Source organism: Leucoraja erinacea, chromosome 1, assembly GCF_028641065.1.
Source record: "Leucoraja erinacea ecotype New England chromosome 1, Leri_hhj_1, whole genome shotgun sequence".
NCBI classification, from domain to species: domain Eukaryota; kingdom Metazoa; phylum Chordata; class Chondrichthyes; order Rajiformes; family Rajidae; genus Leucoraja; species Leucoraja erinaceus.
The window spans coordinates 42,415,464-42,433,708 of NC_073377.1; the positions used below are offsets into that span (position 1 = coordinate 42,415,464).

The window sequence follows — 18,245 nt, forward strand, 5'->3', positions numbered from 1 at the left end:
TTATAATACTGATCATTTTAATATACCATTTCCATGTATGACTGGCAAGGTTGATGCATTCTTACAAAGCATTATGCTACAACTGAAAAGGTGTACATTTTCAACATCAATTTCCTAGTTACTTGAATTTCGTAGTTGGCTGTGCGAGGGAAAGTTAGCCATTTATTAGTCTTCCAAACAACCCAGTTTAATTGCTTCCTCACGGTTACTTTGATCTTTCATCTCATCTATTTGGCATCCTCTCTCCCTTCACCTCACCGTTCATGGAAGAATCTTCAACTACTCCTGCTCTAAATTCTGATAAATCTTTTAAATAATCTTCAACCTATAAAAAAAGTCAAAGTCATCCCTTTCATCGAGTTAGGTGGCACCAAAGTACTGTATCTCTCTGTGCATGAGAAGCGGTAAAGAAATATTTATGCTGCTGCAATAACAGGGCACCTCAGAGATTCTGTAATCAACATTTACGTAATGAAACAAATCCAACTGCAGTAACTACAGAGGAGTCTCTCTACGCTATGAAAATCATTGCCAAGGACCCGCCTCAGCACCCTCCTTTCAGTAGGGAGAACCGCTCACCAAATATCAATGTTGAATCTGTTCATTTTGAGGCATTGTGAACATAATCTTTATCAAATGACATCTCCAAGAAAATGCAAGGAAGAGCACCAATCACTATTCATGCGCCCCAGCTAGGCTGATGAAGGGCCTCCAGCGGCCCACTCCACCGACACATCGATCCACACATGGTGACCCACGAACGGACATTCCCTCACCTCACATGGCCACCATTCTGACACCATGCAATGGGACACCTCTGCGGGATAAACCTGACACTCACCATCCAGAAGACGAAGCCCACAGTAACAAACAGTCCTCTTACAGTAAAGGCCATGATGAGACCCTGGAAAATGGGGTCCATTTTTGGTATCTTGGGAGTAACCTCTCAGCAAAGGCATACATTGATAATAAAATACACAATCATAAGACATACAGTACAGAAACAGGCTCTATAGTCCATCAAGACTGCATTGACTATCAACCACCCATTTTCTTTAATTCAATTTTAATCCCATTTTTAGCCTCCCCATATTCTCATCTACTTCCACAGATTCTACCACTCACCTACATGTTCAGGACAATTCAGTGACCAATTAACTTACCAACTTGCATGCCTTTGGGATGTGGACAATAGACAATAGGTGTAGGAGTAGGCAGCACCGCCATTCTTTTTTTTCACTTACATTTTTATTAATTTTTCACAGAGATATATACAAAACAGTGCAACACCATCACCATAAATAAATGAAAAACAACAATCAAAATAAAAAAGTAAATAGATAGGGGGAAAAAAAAGTAAATACATTTTTAAATGGAATAAGATCGTGTGGTTCACTTACCAAATTAAAAAAAAAAACATTACATTGATTTGTTATCTGGAGGTATTTCAATATTCACACAAACATACCATCTATTTCAATATAACACAATCTTCCCATATCTAGCTCAGCATTTGTCTAGTTGGTGTCATGGCTCAAATAAACAGTCCATTTTTCCCAGATCTTCTCAAATGAATTCTCCTTGACTCTCAAGGAATATGTCAGTTTCTCCATATTAAAGATGTCTCGCACAATTTCTAACCACTGTTCCTGTTTAGGACTTTTTTCATTAAGCCACTGCCTGGTAATGGCCTTCTTACTTGCTGCAAGCAAAACTTTAATCAAATATGTATCTTCTATCTTTACAATATCTTTAATACGCCCCAGATACATCACAGGGCAGGTATTTGGGATTTTATAACCCAAGATATTTTTAACAACTGCGTTAACATTTTCCCAATATGGGCTTATCTTTACAGTTCCAGAAAATATGCGAGTGGTCTGCCTCCGTACTCCCGCACAGCCTCCAACAGTGTTGTTGGACAGCAAGTTGTCTGCTTTTTATTTTGCGTGTTATAAAAAAGCGAGTTAGATTCTTCCAGCAAATTTTCTCCATATTAGTGAGCTTGTGGATGAACATTGTGTTTCACACATTTGATACCATTCTTCTTCTGTTATTTGAATCTTTAATTCTGCTTCCCATTTTGTTTTTATGTAGAGCGTTGATTCTCCCCCGCTTCCCACCAGAGCTTGGTAGAAAGCAGAGATGACCCGAGACCCCTTCTGTTTGTATGCATCCACAATCACCTTGATCACATTATTTGAAGTTTCATCTAGTTCTGGCCTTATCTATTTTATAAAGTAGTCTCTTAATTGCAAGTATCTAAAAAAATCTTTGTTTTCGAGACCATACTTTGACTTTAAATCTTGGAAGTTCATAAACTCGCCATTTTCAGAAACTGTATACATTGCCGTTATGCCTTTTTGTGCCCATTCTTTGAATTTTGAATCATACACCCCTGGCTTAAACTTTGAGTCATATGCGAACCACTTCAATGCGTGAACCCCTCTTTTTAATTTGTATTTTTCCACTATAACATTCCATATTATGTTATATATTTGATGCGATCCAATGTGATCATGGCTGATCAGTACCCCGTTCCTGCCTTCTCCCCATATCTCCTGACTCCGCTATCTTTAAGAGCCCTATCTAGCTCTCCCTTGAAAGTATCCGAGAACCAGCCTCCACCACCCTCTGAGGCAGAGAATTCCACAGACTCACAACTCATAGACCACAGTCTGTTTGTATTGGTGGAAATGTGTCAGCCTCGATTACAATCAGCATGGGAGCACCTCAAAGCTGCGTGCTCAGCCTCCTGCTGTACTCATTCTATACTCACGACTGCGTAGCCAGTCATAATGCGAACTCCATCATCAAGTTCGCTGACGACACCACTATTGTGGGACGTATCACTGATGGGGATGAGTCAGAGTATAGAAGAGAGATCGAGCAACTGTCCACATGGTGCCAGCACAATAACCTGGCCCTCAACACCAGCAAAACCAAGGAACTGATTGTGGACTTTGGAAGGAATAGGATGGGGGACCCACAGTCCCGTTTATATCAACGGGTCGATGGTTGAAAGGGTCAAGAGCTTCAAATTTCTGGGAGTCCACATCTCTGAAGATCTTTCCTGGTCCGAGAACACTGATGCAATTATCAAGAAAGCACATCAGCACCTCTACTTCCTGAGAAGATTACGGAGAGTCGGTTTGTCAAGGAGGACTGTCTTTAACTTCTACAGGAGCACAGTAGAGAGCATGCTGACCTGTTGCATCGTGGCTTGGTTCGGCAACTTGAGCGCCCTGGAGAGGAAAAGACTACAAAAAGTAGTAAACACTGCCCAGTCCATCATCGGCTCTGACCTCCCTTCTATCGGGGGGATCTAATTTGAGTCGCTGCCAGTCGAATCAGGGCAAACTCGGGAGAACTCTTGGAATGAACTCGTACCATGGGACAGGGCTTTCTCTGTGTGAAAAAGTGTTTCCTCATCTCCGTTCTAAATGGCCTACCCCTTATTCTTAAATTGTGGCCCCTAGTTCTGGACTCCCCCAACATCGGGAACATGTTTCCTACCCCTAGCGTGTCCAAACCTTTAATGTTTCAATAAGATATCCTCTCATCCTTCTAAACTCCAGAGTATACAAGCCCAGCCGCTCCATTCTCTCAGCATATGACAGTCTGACAGTCCCGCCATCCCGGGAATTAACCATGTAAACCTACGCTGCACTCCCTCAATAGCAAGAATTGGAGGAAACCAGTGCACCCAGAGACAAACTATATGTGGTTGCAGAGAGGGCAAATTCCTCCCAGACAGTATCCGAAGTCAGATAGAATCAAGTCAAGAGAGTTTACTGTCATGTGTCCCTGATAGGACAATGACATTTTTGCTTTGCTTCAGCACAACAGAACATAGTAGGCACGAATACAGAACGGATCAGTGTGTCCAGATAGAACCTGGGTATCAGACGTTAAGTGGCATTACTAGCTGAACCACTGTGCCATCCACTGCAGTGGTATACTTAGGAAGATCAAGATCTTAAATCTGGCACAAAATTCATGTTTTACCAAGCAGCAGCTTCTTGCTTCTATAATTAACCACGTAAAACAGACACGCCAAAACACTGGAGAGATACCACCAATGCAGTCTCCTCAAAATGTTGCAAATCACCAGTGGGTTAAATGAATCAATATCGGTGGCATCTTCTGTTCCAACACCTCACCACCGAGGCCTGGGTTACATTCAGTTGGCTCATTTGAAGAAGCCATGTTGTAGCAGAGAAAGCTGCGCCGAGTGGGAGGGAGAACAGCCTCAGCCCATGAATCTAGAATCGACATGGGACATTGGGTGTTGACATTGCTCAAGTGGGTGAAAGGACAGTGGCAATTCTTGAGAGAAGCCCGAGTTTACTACCGCTGCATGTCGTTCACTAATTTACACATGTTCCCTTCTTCCATACTTCACATCAACAGCAAATTGGAAAGTTTCATTTACTTTCCTTCCAAATTAACAGTTAAAACTTAGAATGAGTCAGACTGGGTCAGGGCATGCCAGGACGACAGCTAAACGATGGAACAAGTGCGAATCCTGACTCCCACACACAGACAGACAGACAGACAGACAGACAGACTGCGCCTACCTTCAGCTCTGCCACCAACTTGGCGTTTTCCTCTGTCCACATTTCCAAACAGCCTTTACTGCCGACGCTCTCCATCGTCCCTAATGCACCTCTCGCCAAAGATACTGGTCTCTCGCCGCCAAAACTACAGCAGAAACGGAAGCATGAAGGCGGGACAGGGGCAGCAGGACGTCCCGCCTCTCAACCTGTCAAAGGCGCCTTTGCATCTGAGACCAAAGATTATAGAGGAGCTCCTCTAGGATCTTTGGCTGAGACTAGAGACACTGGGACATGGAACCAAGCGCCGGAGCAACTCGAAAATCTTTCTCGGACTCAGAGTGGAGAATTATTCCGTTTAAATCTTAGGCTTCTTGGTTAAATAAAAATTGCAGCGGGCCCTTCCTCAGCTATCACCGTGAGCCATGGAAATGTTGCAACTTCACCGGGTCAGGCCGGCAGCATCTGGGGAGGGAACGGACAGAGATGTGTCGGGTCTGAAGAAAGATCGCGTATCCTTTTCCCTCCCCAGATACACACAAAATGCTAGAGTAACTCAGCGGGACAGTGGCATCTCTGGGGGGAAGGAATGGGTGGCCTGACTGACCCCACGAGTTCCTCAACCCTTTGTGTTTTGCTCCGGGTTCCAGCATCTCCAGTGTCCCTCTTGTCTATTTCATATATAGATTTACTTCAAATGTTCTGTTTTCCTGCCACAGTTTAAATACATGCTGGTTGGTAGGTTATTTGTCCTACCGTAGATAGATGGTACGATAATCAGGGTATAGATCAGCATATGAGAGGATAGGAGGTTATGGGTTAAATGGACAGGGCAGACTCAATGGGCCAATTGCCTGTTTATGTTGTAAGTGAAATATCTATATTGGAATCAATGTATACGTTGCAAAGAGGGGTGGAGGAGGCAAATGGGTTTCGTGAGGGAATGTCTGAGGGAGGGTTCTGAGATTTATTTACAACTAACCTGTCCGAAGGAGATATAGAGAGAAAATCTGAAATAAGAAAGCTCAGCATGTCAGGCATATCTGTGGCCCGAGGAAAACCCGAGTAAAATTTACAGGTTGATGATTTCCATCAAAAGTAACGTTTTAGCAATGTCTACTAACATTTTAAAGTCAAAGTCAATTTTATTCGTCACATACACCCAAAGGTGCAGTGAAATGAATTTGCCAGCAGCAATACATTTAAAAAGAACACAAAATCTATCTATCTATATTACTAAAAGTCTGATTTTGACCACTTCCTGTTGTTCTGTTTATTGATTTTAGAAAAAACGCTGCCACTTACGGCTGTGATTTTTGGCCATCTTACCCAGAGTCCCCCTCCACTGTGCAGGACAAGAGGTTTTTCCTATCGATGAAAAATAAAGAGTTATTGGTGTTTAAAAATGTCAAGATTCTCTCTCCTGAAGGTCACGCCTCTTCCAGAGGGACTATAAAACACGGAAGTGTTGAGTGCCTCAGTCAGTCTCTGCAAGATGGGGGAGCGAGAAGGTCATGTCTCTCAGTCTGAGCTGTGAATAACACTGAACACATGTCTACTAAACTGTGAGTGCTTTTACTGACCTGCCAGTGCCCTTTATGTGGTTTGAAAATATAGTTTGGAAATGCTAAAGCTGTGTGGCCTTTGGTTTGGAAATGCTAAAGCTGTGTTGCCTTTGGTTTGGAAATGCTAAAACTGTGGTTTGGCAGCACCTAACGGCAGCGACTCAACTACAGTTGTCTCTTTTTTAAATTTTTGTCTTGTTAAATGTATGTCTTGAGCTAGTTTTTATTAATTTTTTTAGCTGTGTATATGTGGGGGGTGGGGGGAGGGACTGTGGGGGAAACCGTTTAATCTCATCCCTGTACGTGGACCCGACTTTCTCCCTGTAGGGTCTCCGATTTCGTTGGGCCTAACATTGAGGAGCCGGCGATGGCCTCTGGCCGGGGACTAACCTGAGGGCTCCAGTTACGGAGCCTGCGGAACTGACAATCTTCAGAGCAGGTAGAGCTGTGGTGGCGCACGGCTGAGACCCAACTTTGTAGCTTCGGAGGCTCCGGCCGCAAGCCCGGTGGACAGTAACATCGGGAGACCACTTTTCCGAGCTCCGCAACGGCAACTTCTCCCGCTGGAATCGCGGGGTTGAAAGGACTCGGAGCGGGGCCCAACATTGCCCGGCGCGGCTTAAACGGCCACAGGACTTACCATCGTCTGCCGGGGGCTTAACATCGGAGCCCCAGTTCGCCTCGACGCTGCAGTTGGACTGCTGGATCGCGGGAGAAGAACAAAGGGAAGAGATAAGACTTTGCCTTCCATCACAGTGAGGAGGTGTTGGAGACTCACTGTGATGGATGTTTATGTAAACTGTGTTAAGTGTGGGTCTTGGGTTTTTTTGTAATGTAAGAAACTAGAAAATGAAATTTCGTTCAAACCAAGTTGTTTGAATGACAATAAAAGGCATTCTATTCTATTCCATTCCAAATACTAAAGCTGTGGTTTGGAAATGCTAAAGCTGTGGTTTGGAAATGCTAAAGTTGCCTTGCCTTCTATAAAGTTGCCTTGCCTTCTATATAATTAAATGTCTAATCTTGACTACTTCCTGTTTGCGCTTTATATTGATTTTAGAAAAGTCGCTACCACGTACGGCTGTGATTTTGGCCATGTTACTCAGAGTCCCCCTCCGCTCATCAGGTGCCTAATATTTTTCCCAATGATGAAAAATTAAAGAGTTATTAGTGTTTAAAAAATGTTGAGATTCTCTCTCCTGTCAAACATGCCATGAAGACCATGTCCCTTCTGGTGGGAGGGGGAAGGACTATAAAACCCAGAAGTGTGGGCGTGGCTCCATCTCTGCAAGATGGAAGAGGGAGAGGTCATGACTCGCTGTCTTTAGTGGCCTTGCACCCTGCTTGAAATGGTATGAAACTACACTTGAATTTGGTGGCTTTGCACCCTGCTTGATGTGGTAAGAAACTGCACTTGAATTTGGTGGCCTTGCACCCTGCTTGAAATGGAATTTCAGGGAATAGCCGTGAATCAACTGCCAGCCCACCAGCCTGAGTGAGTGAGCTGCCAGCACAACAGGCCTGAGTGACTGAGCTGCCAGCCCAAGAATCCATTCGGCCCATAATGTCCATACTAGCCCTGGAAACCAGTCCCTTCTGCCCACAACACCCATACTAGCAATAATTTATTATTTCCCGAGGTTCTTAGCAAAATTGTTCACCAATCTGAGATCTTTTTAAAATCTAACGGTAGGCAATGAAGCACCAGGCAGATTTAGGACATTAATAAGCTCCGTCTCCTGATGTATATGATTACATAGAGGAATGTACAACTTATGATTCTGCAATTGATGTACTAAGCGAACTATTCGTTAAGACACCCAACGTGATATTCACTCAACACCTCCTTGCTACTCGGAAACAAAAACCTGGTGTCATTTGATGAATTTTTACAAGAACTTCAAAGACTTCATAAAGACTGCCTTCAAAGCAGTTACGGCTGATCAATATCGACAGGAAGTTATTCGAGACTCTTTTATCAATGGTTTGGTATCGCCTTTAATACAACAGAGACTATTAGAACACAAAACCTTGGATTTAGTCAGCTTACAATCAAGCTTACTCTTTAGACTTAGCTCAGAAAAATTCAGATGCTTATGGCTCATCTAATGTGTATTCTGCTGCAACTACTACAAAAGAATCTCCCAAGTACTAATATGGAGCAAGCTGAAACAATTTCTACTGATAAATGTGCCCTTGCTGCAGTATATAATTATTCAAAAAGGAAGTGTTACTTTTGCTAATATTCATAAGAGAGAGATACGCTGCTCGAGAGTCAACTTGTAATAGTTGTGGCAAGAAGGGACAATATTCTAGAATATGCAAGTCCAAAGCAACAACTAAAAGTGTGACTGCTGCCATGTGTACGCCTTCTTTATGTGCAATTACAGCTGGATTTCCTCAGAGCTTGTCTCATGCAGCTACAACGGTATCCATCAATGGCCTTACACTTAATGCACTACTTGATTCTGGTAGTTCAGAAAGTTTTATAAGTGAACAAGTTGTGTCTCGACTAAATCTAACTATAATTCCTTCAAATAGAGAAATCTCAATGGCTCTGACAACTCTCAAATTATTGGATCTTGTATTGTGGACTTTATTCTGAAAAAACTAGCTATAAATCTGTATGTATTGGTATTTTGAAAAATTTGTGTAGCGATATAATTCTAGGTCAGGATTTTCAGAAACAGCACAGATCACTTCAAATAATGTATGAAGGAACTATGCCTGATCTTGTATTGTCAAAGCCACCAGTATTGTGTGGTTTTTTCTGCTGATCTGTTGAATGTCCTTCATTATTCACTAATTTATCCTCCAAGTGCAAGCCAATTGCTACAAAATCAAGACATTTTAGTAACGATGACTTTATCAACACAGAAGTAACTAATCTTTTACAAGAAGGTATTATAAAACCCAGCTCTTCCCCTTAGAGGGCACAAGTTGTTGTGGTTAAGGACCCCTTGGAGAGATAGAAAGAGACTCTGCATTGATTACTCTCAAAGTATAAACCAGTTCACGGAGCTTGATGCATATCCATTAACTCGTATAGAAGAGATTATCAATACATTAGCTAAGTATAAGATATTCTCTACTTTTGACCTAAAAGGTGCTTACTACCAAATTCCTTGGAAATAATCAGAGAAGAAATACAATGCATTTGAAGCAAATGGGAAATTATACCACTACTGCAGAGTTCCTTTTGGTGTTACTCATGGCGTGGCTGTTTTTCAGACATGGACAATCTTGTTGAACAGGAAAACCTTAAAGATACTTTCCCTTATCTTGATAATATAACTATTGCAGGAAAAAAAACAAGCTGAACATGATGAAAATGTACAACGGTTTTTAGATGTTGTAGATTCTAAAAATCTAACATTAAATGAGGCTGTAAATAACATCAGAGTCATCGATTAATATTCTTGGTTATTGGGTTGGAAATGATATAATCAAGCCTGATCCAAAAAGACTCCGGACACTCAGAGATATCTGTTCCAGTTACATTAAACTCTCTACGAAGGGTTCTTGGTATGTTTGCATATTATGCTAAATGGATACCAAATCTTTCTGACAAACATCCACCACAGCATTCTTCACTGTGGTGGAAGGCAACAAATTTCAGCCAGTCCTCCTTTGTCCACCTGTGGTCGGGGCCATACCCTTCCGCAGTCGCTGCTACGGACGGTCCGACGTACAGGCCCTCTCGTCGGGATGATCCAAACACCGACGTCGGGACAGACAAACACACTCCACGGCTTGGGAGTCATGACTCGGCACTTTCCTACCGGAGACCTAGGCTTCAGGATGTTATAGGCCGCAGGTCGGAGCTTTTCTCCGGCGAGGGATCCCAGGCTCCAGATGGTAAGTCCACGCCATGCCCACGGCTAGAAGCTCTGCAGACCGCGACTTCAGGATGTTATAGGCCGCAGGCCGGCGGTCAGAGCTCTTCTCTGGCGATCCCCAGCGAGGGGTCCCAGGTTCTGTTTCTGGTTGATTACTGTGCAAACACCTCATCAGTGGTTATCTCGCGCAGGTTGGAGTGAGTAGAGTAGTGATTAAAGTTTGCCTTTTTGACCACGTTGAGATCTAGTTGCTTAATCCCCTTTTTAAATGACTTAAAAGTCTGATAAAAGATCATTGACCAGATAGATTCATTCATTTCCTTCTATCAGTGCTACTTGATCAGTACGTAACCAGAAGGGTCTCAACCCGAAACGTCTCCCATTCCTCTTCTCCAGAGATACTGCCTGTCCCGCTGAGCTACTCCAGCATTTTTTGCGTTGGGATTTGGTTTAAACTAGCATCTACAGTTCCTTCCGACACAGTATTTCCAGTTAATTAGTTATAAATCTGAAATACTCATCCAGCCACAAGGATTACCCGATACAATACCATAGAACTTTATTTATCCCAGAAAAGAAATTGATCTCCCAACAGTCATACATATACAAAATATATGAAAGATGAAATTAAAGTGACGAGTGGAAAGGATTGGGGGATGTGCAAAGATTGGGAAGGGGAGTCAGTCTCAATCTACCCCACGACAGAAGGGGGAGTTGTACAGTTTGATAGCCACAGGGAAGAATTACAGGTCCAGTAATTTAATCACTAGTCTACCATTGTGTGGTTCAAGTACACATTCATTTACTTTTTAAATGTAATTGTTTCTACTTTTTGGGCAGTGAGTTCCCAATCCCTACCGTCTCAATGAAAAGATCTCTCATCCTCTAATTGCTTCAAAAATATTGCTCGTTGCTTCTGACCTCTCTGCTAATCAAAAACAATCATTCCCGTTGATCTAGACCCCCAATTTCTTGTTCTAATTTCATTTTCAATTTTTTTGCAGAAATAAAAATTATCTTGACATGGAAGCCAGTTGTGTTTGCAGAGACCCTGCATTATTTATTTTTCCTTTTGTTTCTCACGAGCATGCAAACCTTTATGCAGCGTCAGCATTTTACTTCAACTTGCCAATGTATTTGCAGTCTTTCTATACAAATGCTCAATAATTGCTTTCAGTAGGACAAATATTATAGCCGATTGAATATTTTAAATTATGATGGAATGAAACAGAAAATAAACTGATCAGAAAATGGCACAACAAATTAACTGTAGGCAAAGGAAGATATGGGTAGCATCATGGTGGGATGAATTTATGTGAAAAAGTTAATAATGTAACTGAAAATAATGCATAAAATCACTATTTCCAAACCAAATTAGGAACATAATTGTTTTAATATAAAGGTGATAAATTAATTCATTTGTGGGATGAAATGTTAAAAAATCTTTACAAATAGTAACAACAGGAAACAATTTAGTTTAATGTGGTACAGTATGCATTTGGGAACGGATAAGAGATATAGGTGCTTGCATGGAGTTAACACATCCCTGTATAGAAAGAGATAGAACAATACAGGGAAAGCTCTCACCAAGCTTGCCGACCTCAGTTCAATAGCAAAATAAAGTGTATGTGATGCAGAGAGGTAATGCAAGAAGAATGAATCAAAGCAATTAGTTCACCATAAATAAATACATACAAGCAGAAAATGTATTTTAATTTTCATTATTTTTTAATTTAATTAACAAAGTATGACATTTCATAAACAAGTAATCAACATTGAATTTACAAGACAAACAACCATTGCAACAGCATTAAAACAGCTAATCACTTATCTACAGTCACACAGTTTAATTGACTATTGGAAGAAAAAAAACATTTGATCACCACTTCTGCAATATATCAATAATACAAAGCAGCCCTTCCCACATAAGCCATTGTAATTAAAAATGTATTAATTTATGCTGCATTTAAAAACGTACCAAAATAATTCAAACTCAAAGGACTGAAAACAAAACTGCTGGAATCTGAAAATAAAAACATTCTTTAAGAACTCGGCTAATCAAGCAGCATCAATAGAAAGAAAACCAAACAAGGTTTCAGGTCTGTGACCTTTCCTCAGAATTGGGAATGTTTATGCTGCTGAAACATGAAGAATCTGGAGTGGATATTTATTTATTTTTTAAATTGGAGTGATGAAAAATCCAACACTTTAGTCAGAGGGTGGTGAATCTGTGGAAATATTTGCCACAGAAGGCTGTGGAGGCCGAGTCAGTGGATATATTTAAAGCAGAGACAGATAGATTCTTGATTAGTACAGGTGTTAGTTATGGGGAAAAGGCAGAAGAATGAAGTTAGGAGGGAGTGAAAGATCAGCCGTGATTGAATGGCAGAGTAGACTTGATGGGCCGAAAGGCCTAATTCTACTACTATTCCTTATGACATTATGAACACACTTAATGTAAATGAGTTTTGCTTTCTTGGACAAATACTCTGCTCATACAAAGGCAAATACAAAGATGTATTCGCATTGGCATTTTAAACACTTTATCTGAATTAATGAAATTACTATGTAACATATCTTTTAAGGATTTGCACAATATTTGCACTTATTTTACATCTGACAGCATTATAATGGAATAATCTCTGCAAAATGTCAACATTAAGAACCTTCATTAAAGATTTAAATTTAGTATTCACATGAAAAATTATAATACAACTGGTTTGGTTTTGTAATTAAATTTGCATGACAACAGGAATTTGTCATATTACAAAACATTAAACCGGAGGCAGTTTATCTTTATGCTTGAAGTCTTTCACTAAAACAAATGTGATTTAAGTTATGCTGTCACATCTACATGCCATGTAGACAAAAGTTAAAAATGGCACTTATTTACAAATAACTTCTTTCGAGTAATAGTCAACCTCAAGAAACAGCAGACAGCTACCTTTTATTCAGTGGCTCAAAATTCTTCTTCACTTGTGCGTACAAAGGAACTTCAGCATTTGTTTGATGGCTATAGAAGGCAAGGTGGTCATTTGTGCTTCTTTTACAATGGCAACCTATATCTAGAGATAATTAAATTAAGTTAAGGTTGGTTTTCCTTTGGTATTCAATGTGATTGGCAATCTGTCCCATTGTAAATATCTATAGCAATCTTCACTGGAGTTCATTTGTAATGGTGTCAGCAACTACCTTGACTGCTTCTGGAGTCCTTTAAACCATGTATTGACACCAACATCCACACGCATCACAAAACAAAAAGTGATAACAAGGTAGATGTTCATCACAATAAACCCCAAAGCCTCAAAAAGAAACCTAGGAAGCAAAGAGAAAACGATAAATATTAAATTGAGGAACAATATGGCATTCCTAAAAGGCACAAGTGAGAATTTTTTTGTTGAAAGGCAAAAAAACACTGCAAATACTAGAAACAAGAGATTTCAACAGGAAATGGGAGAAATGCTTCGAACCAACAATTAAAGTAGAAAGTTAACAATGTTTCTTACTCCATTGAGCATCACCATTTAACAAGATGGAGATCAACATCTCAATACCAAAACATTGTTACTGTTACATTAGTTCCTCTGGGTTCAAATGTCTTCAACCGGCTCACTGATCATCTTTATTCGTATTGGCTCATTTGTGATTATAGTAGAGTTTCGTTTGCAATCCCTCTCAGAATCAATCATCTATGCCAGTCCATACCAGGACTTAAATTTGGGTTTTGTTAATAAATGTCGAGGATTGCTTGCACACACTTAGAACATAGAACAGTGCAGTACCGACATTGTGGTACAGTTGGCCCACAGTGCCCATGCCAAGAAAAACACATGATCCATATCCATGTACCCATTTAAAAGCCTCATAAATTAATCTAAGATGCGTATCTCCACCACCACTCTGGCAGCGCCTTTCAGGCACCCACCATTCTTCATGTAAAATTAACTTGCCAAGCACATCTGCTTTAAACTTTGGTCCTCTTACCTTAAAGCTATGTCAAATGTCTGACATTTCCATCTGGGAAAAAGGTTCTGACTGTGCACCCTATCAATGCCTCTCATAATATTACATACATCTCCCCTCAGCGTTACAGAAAACAAAAACAGAGTTTGTTCAACCTCTCCTTGCAGTCAATACTCCAGAATCCAGGGACATTCTGGATGCTATCCATGCAACAATTATTTCCAGGATACAAGAACACCACTGCAAATTCTCCACCAATTCATACAAAACATAATTTGGAAATATATTCCCAGTTTTCATCATAGCTTGATTAAAACTCTCTAGAAATATCTGCCGAATGCTTCTTAGGAATCCATTTAACATTCAGTCAGCAATAGTTCTGAAGTTGACTCATTAAATTCTCAATAGCAATTAGAGATGAGTAATAAACGTGACCTTGCGAGCAATGCCTAGTGTATATATGCTAAAAGGCCACGTTCAGCAAATTCTCAAGACCAGTCACAAACTCAGTTGACCCAAATTCCGAAATTTACGTGATCTGAAATGTGATTTCACAATTTACTCTAAAATAGATGACAAAACGAGTTGATCAAGCTGTGATTTTTTTTGTCCATACTTGCATAAAATACTAAGCATGTGTTCATTCACTTTTCATTCAACAATTCAAAATTGTCATTAGTTTACTGTAATGTGAAACTTCTACCAATGGAGGCACAACAAAATTCCATTTAATCTAGCATGCCAGGAACTATGGTGGTGCCAGGCCGGTAAATTTTGCAGACTATCGGTTGGTATTCTGATTAATAATCCATCAGTCTTTAATTTTTTTAGTATAAAATTTTCAATAAATCTGATGTTAATGGGAGCATGGGACATGCTGTCCCGGTGAGATTAAAAGGACCATAAGAAACAAGACTCTGGTGAGGTTAAAGGGACAATGGAAAACTGGTTCCCCGCATGGTTAGAGGGCAGAGTAAATGGATGAATTAAAGGGAGCACTGAAATCGTCACTCGATGAGCCAAATGCCGAATCATCACAACTTCTCAATAATTGGATGGCGTATTCTTGCTATTTTACTCTATTTAAATTTCTTTACTGCTTTGCACCACATTATAAAGGACATCATTGTGTCAAGTTCCCAATAAATCAGTAAATCCAAACACGATAAAATCAATGCTTCCTTTAAATAAATGCTTCCCATCTGCTAGTTAGTTACTAACTAATGAAGCACTACATACTTTGGCGCAAATATCTTCCAGACCATTAAATGTCTTCTTAATATGGCAGCTGCACACACAGAAGCCAGAAGCTGTGGAGTAGAAGATAACTTTATTAAATTGAGAAAATAATTGACAATACAAAACATTTAATTGTAATTAGGTTCAACTTCAAAACAAAAGCTGGTTTAGTTTTTTTTTTTTACATGAATTTACATTAGTTCAGCAAATTTTAAAGAATTATTATAGAGACTGTCATACGTTGATAGGTGGAGCGGCTGGGTTTGTATACGCTGGAATTTAGAAGGATGAGAGGGAATCTTATTGAAACATATAAGATTATTAAGGGTTTGGACACGCTAGAGGCAGGAAACATTGTTCCCGATTTTGGGGGAGTCCAGAACCAGGGGCCACAGTTTAAGAATAAGGGGTAAGCAATTTAGAACGGAGTTGAGGAAATACTTTTTCACACAGAGATGCGAGTCTGTGGAATTTGCTACCTCAGAGCGCGGTGGAGGCCAATTCTCTGGAGGCTTTCAAGAGAGAGTTAGATGGAGCTCTTAAAGATAGCGGAGTCAAGGGATATGGGGAGAAGGCAGGAACGGGGGGTTCTGATTGTGGATGATCAGCCATGATCACATTGAATGGTGGTGTAGGCTCGGTCCAAATGGCCTACTCCTGCACCTATTGTCTATTGATAAATCTTTAAAAAGCAGTTAAGAGGGTAAATAGGGGTAATGAAATGGCAAAGAGAATTAAAGATAATTCCAAAATCAGTTATACATACATTAGAAGCAAAATGCTGGCTAGGGAAAGACTACGGGCCCATAGGAACCAAATGGGAAGTCTTTTTGAGCAGAAGCCAGGTGTTGTCCCGAATGAATATTTTACATCAAAATTCACCAGGGAGAAGGATGGAGAGTTATGGAAGTGTGCACTGATAGTTTATAACACATGTGTGTCAAGAAAGTGGAGGAGTAAAATATATTGATTCACATTAAGGCAGGCAATGCCAGGGCCCCGATGAAATACATCCCAGGTAGTTATTGGAAGCAAAGGATAAGTTTGCTGGGAGCTCTGATGGATAACTTTGTACCATCATTAGCCCCAGGTGAGGTATCAAAAGACTGGAAGATAGCAAATGTTGTTCCCATGTTCAAAAGGTACAGTAGGAATAGGTCAGTGAATCTTACGTAAATTGTAGGGAAACTATTGGAGACCATTTAAGATCTCTTGGAATGGCAAGGATTTTATTTATTTTTTTGAGGAGGTCACCAAGAGGATTGATGCAGGCAGGATAATGGGTGTTGCCTATATGGACTTCAGCAAAGCCTCTGACAAGGTTCCACATGGTAGGTATGTCCAGAAGGTTACATTGCTTGCAAAAAAGGTGTTACTAATTTGGCCTGGAGGTTGGAATCAAAGGGTACTGGTGGAGGTTTGCTTTACTGATTGGAGCCCTGTGACCAGTGCTATGCCACTGCTGTTTGTTCTATACATTAGCCATTTGGATGACAATAAACCATTTGGATGTCAGTAAATTCACAAATGATACCAACATTAATGGTATAGTCAAGAGTGAAGAAGGATATTTAAGTTTAAAACAAGTTCTAGAACAGTTGAGAAGGTGGGCCAAGAAATGACAAATGGAATTTAACTCTGAAAAGTGTGGTGTTTTGCACGTTGGTATGTCAAACCAGGGAAGGGATTACCCACAGAGACCCATAGTAGAGCCATGAAGAGTAGTGCAGAACAGAGATCTGGGACCACATGTGTGTGGTCCCTTAACAGTGGCGAGTCAGATGGACAGTGTAGTGAAAGCGACGTTTGGCACAATTGCCTTAATTGGGAAGGGTATAAGTAAAAAACTTGGCGCATCATGATGCAGCTGTACAAGTCAATAGTGAGACCACACTTAAGAGTACATCCAAGATGCTGCAATTATTACATGGGGCTAGGCATTAATTTTGTGAAATGATCAAGTCAAGTATTTTCTAGCTCTAAACCAATCCAGGAATGGTTAACTACTTTAACTACACTCTATTGCTACATTATTCACTATTTAGAGTGTGTCATGTCTGCAGTCTGATACAATATGAAGTTTTATCCAATGCAATGACATGATGGCTAATTTAGTTTTTCCACAAAGCAGCGTTGCAGAATTACAATAAAGTGACTTTTGGGCAGAATATAAAATATAAAATACCTGCACGCCATAGACGAATAAGTATCGCATTCCCAGTTGTAGCAAGGCTGTGGAAAACATCTCAGGATTTTCTTGCAACCTCATCTCCATCATCAGCCCCTCATCTCCAGGCTCCTTTCTGGTGCTCTTGTTTTTTGTGTTTTTCACTTCACGGACAAATGGCCAAAACAGCAACAAAGGACATCCAACTACCTCAAGAATATAACTGAAAAGTCAGTTAATAGTTTCAATGCATTTTATTGCAAGGTTGATAATTTCTTATTAATAAACATTTAGTACTAGTTTTCTTTCTCATAAAAATGCTCCATAATCTATTTAATCCGAGGAACTGTGATTAGTCAAATTCAACAATCAGTGTACTACTGGACACTTCTTATGGCATCAACCAGTGACCCATTCCTTCCACCCACAACCAAATTCATCTTCCATTCCCACAGATGTTAACAGAGTTGAATATCTTTGCGTAGATGCCAGATGATGTATGGTGCTCTTGTTATTCATACAATTGTAGACTGAAGCATTTGCAGATTATCTAACTGTGTGAAAAAACTGTTTCTTCACGCAATACTTTAAGGCTCACAGTCCAGAAGGGATTAACAAAGAGGAAGAAAACAAGTTACTGTTGTCATTTTTTCCAATCCCTCACCAAAAGGAGACAAGGCTAATTGGAGATCGGTGCTGCATTACCACATACAAATGTTTTACCTGTTCAAATAAGCAAATAAAAAAATCAATGAGGAAAATAACTAATTTGGCAATTACAGGCCATTCAGTTAAATGACTAAATAATAGCCATTTTGACAAACTTAGATGATTAAAATAAATGCTGCACAGACCTATTGTGGGCAAATCACATTTGGCCAACATGACAGATTTTGAGAGGTAACAAACTTGGTAG

General features: G+C 40.3%; 3 protein-coding genes across 3 annotated transcripts in view; all 3 read right to left on the reverse strand.

Annotated features, from left to right (window-relative positions):
- fancg (FA complementation group G) overlaps positions 1–4,730 on the reverse strand; it is a 50,614-nt gene extending 45,884 nt beyond the window's left edge. Inside the window, exon 1 of the mRNA XM_055633423.1 lies at positions 4,581–4,730. Within this exon, the coding sequence (XP_055489398.1) occupies positions 4,581–4,655 (75 nt within the window). The 5' untranslated portion in view covers positions 4,656–4,730. The remainder of the gene's footprint in view (positions 1–4,580) is intronic.
- Positions 1–18,245, reverse strand: part of vcp (valosin containing protein) — a 156,161-nt gene that overhangs the window by 116,058 nt on the left and 21,858 nt on the right. The gene's annotated exons all lie outside the window — the stretch shown is intronic.
- The window catches only part of pigo (phosphatidylinositol glycan anchor biosynthesis, class O), a 31,417-nt gene continuing 24,828 nt past the window's right edge, over positions 11,657–18,245 (reverse strand). The window contains exons 8-10 of the mRNA XM_055633434.1: positions 17,348–17,535; positions 15,163–15,233; positions 11,657–13,275 (exon numbers count right to left, since the gene is read on the reverse strand). Coding sequence (XP_055489409.1) covers positions 13,149–13,275; positions 15,163–15,233; positions 17,348–17,535 — 386 coding nt within the window. The 3' untranslated portion in view covers positions 11,657–13,148. The remainder of the gene's footprint in view (positions 13,276–15,162; positions 15,234–17,347; positions 17,536–18,245) is intronic.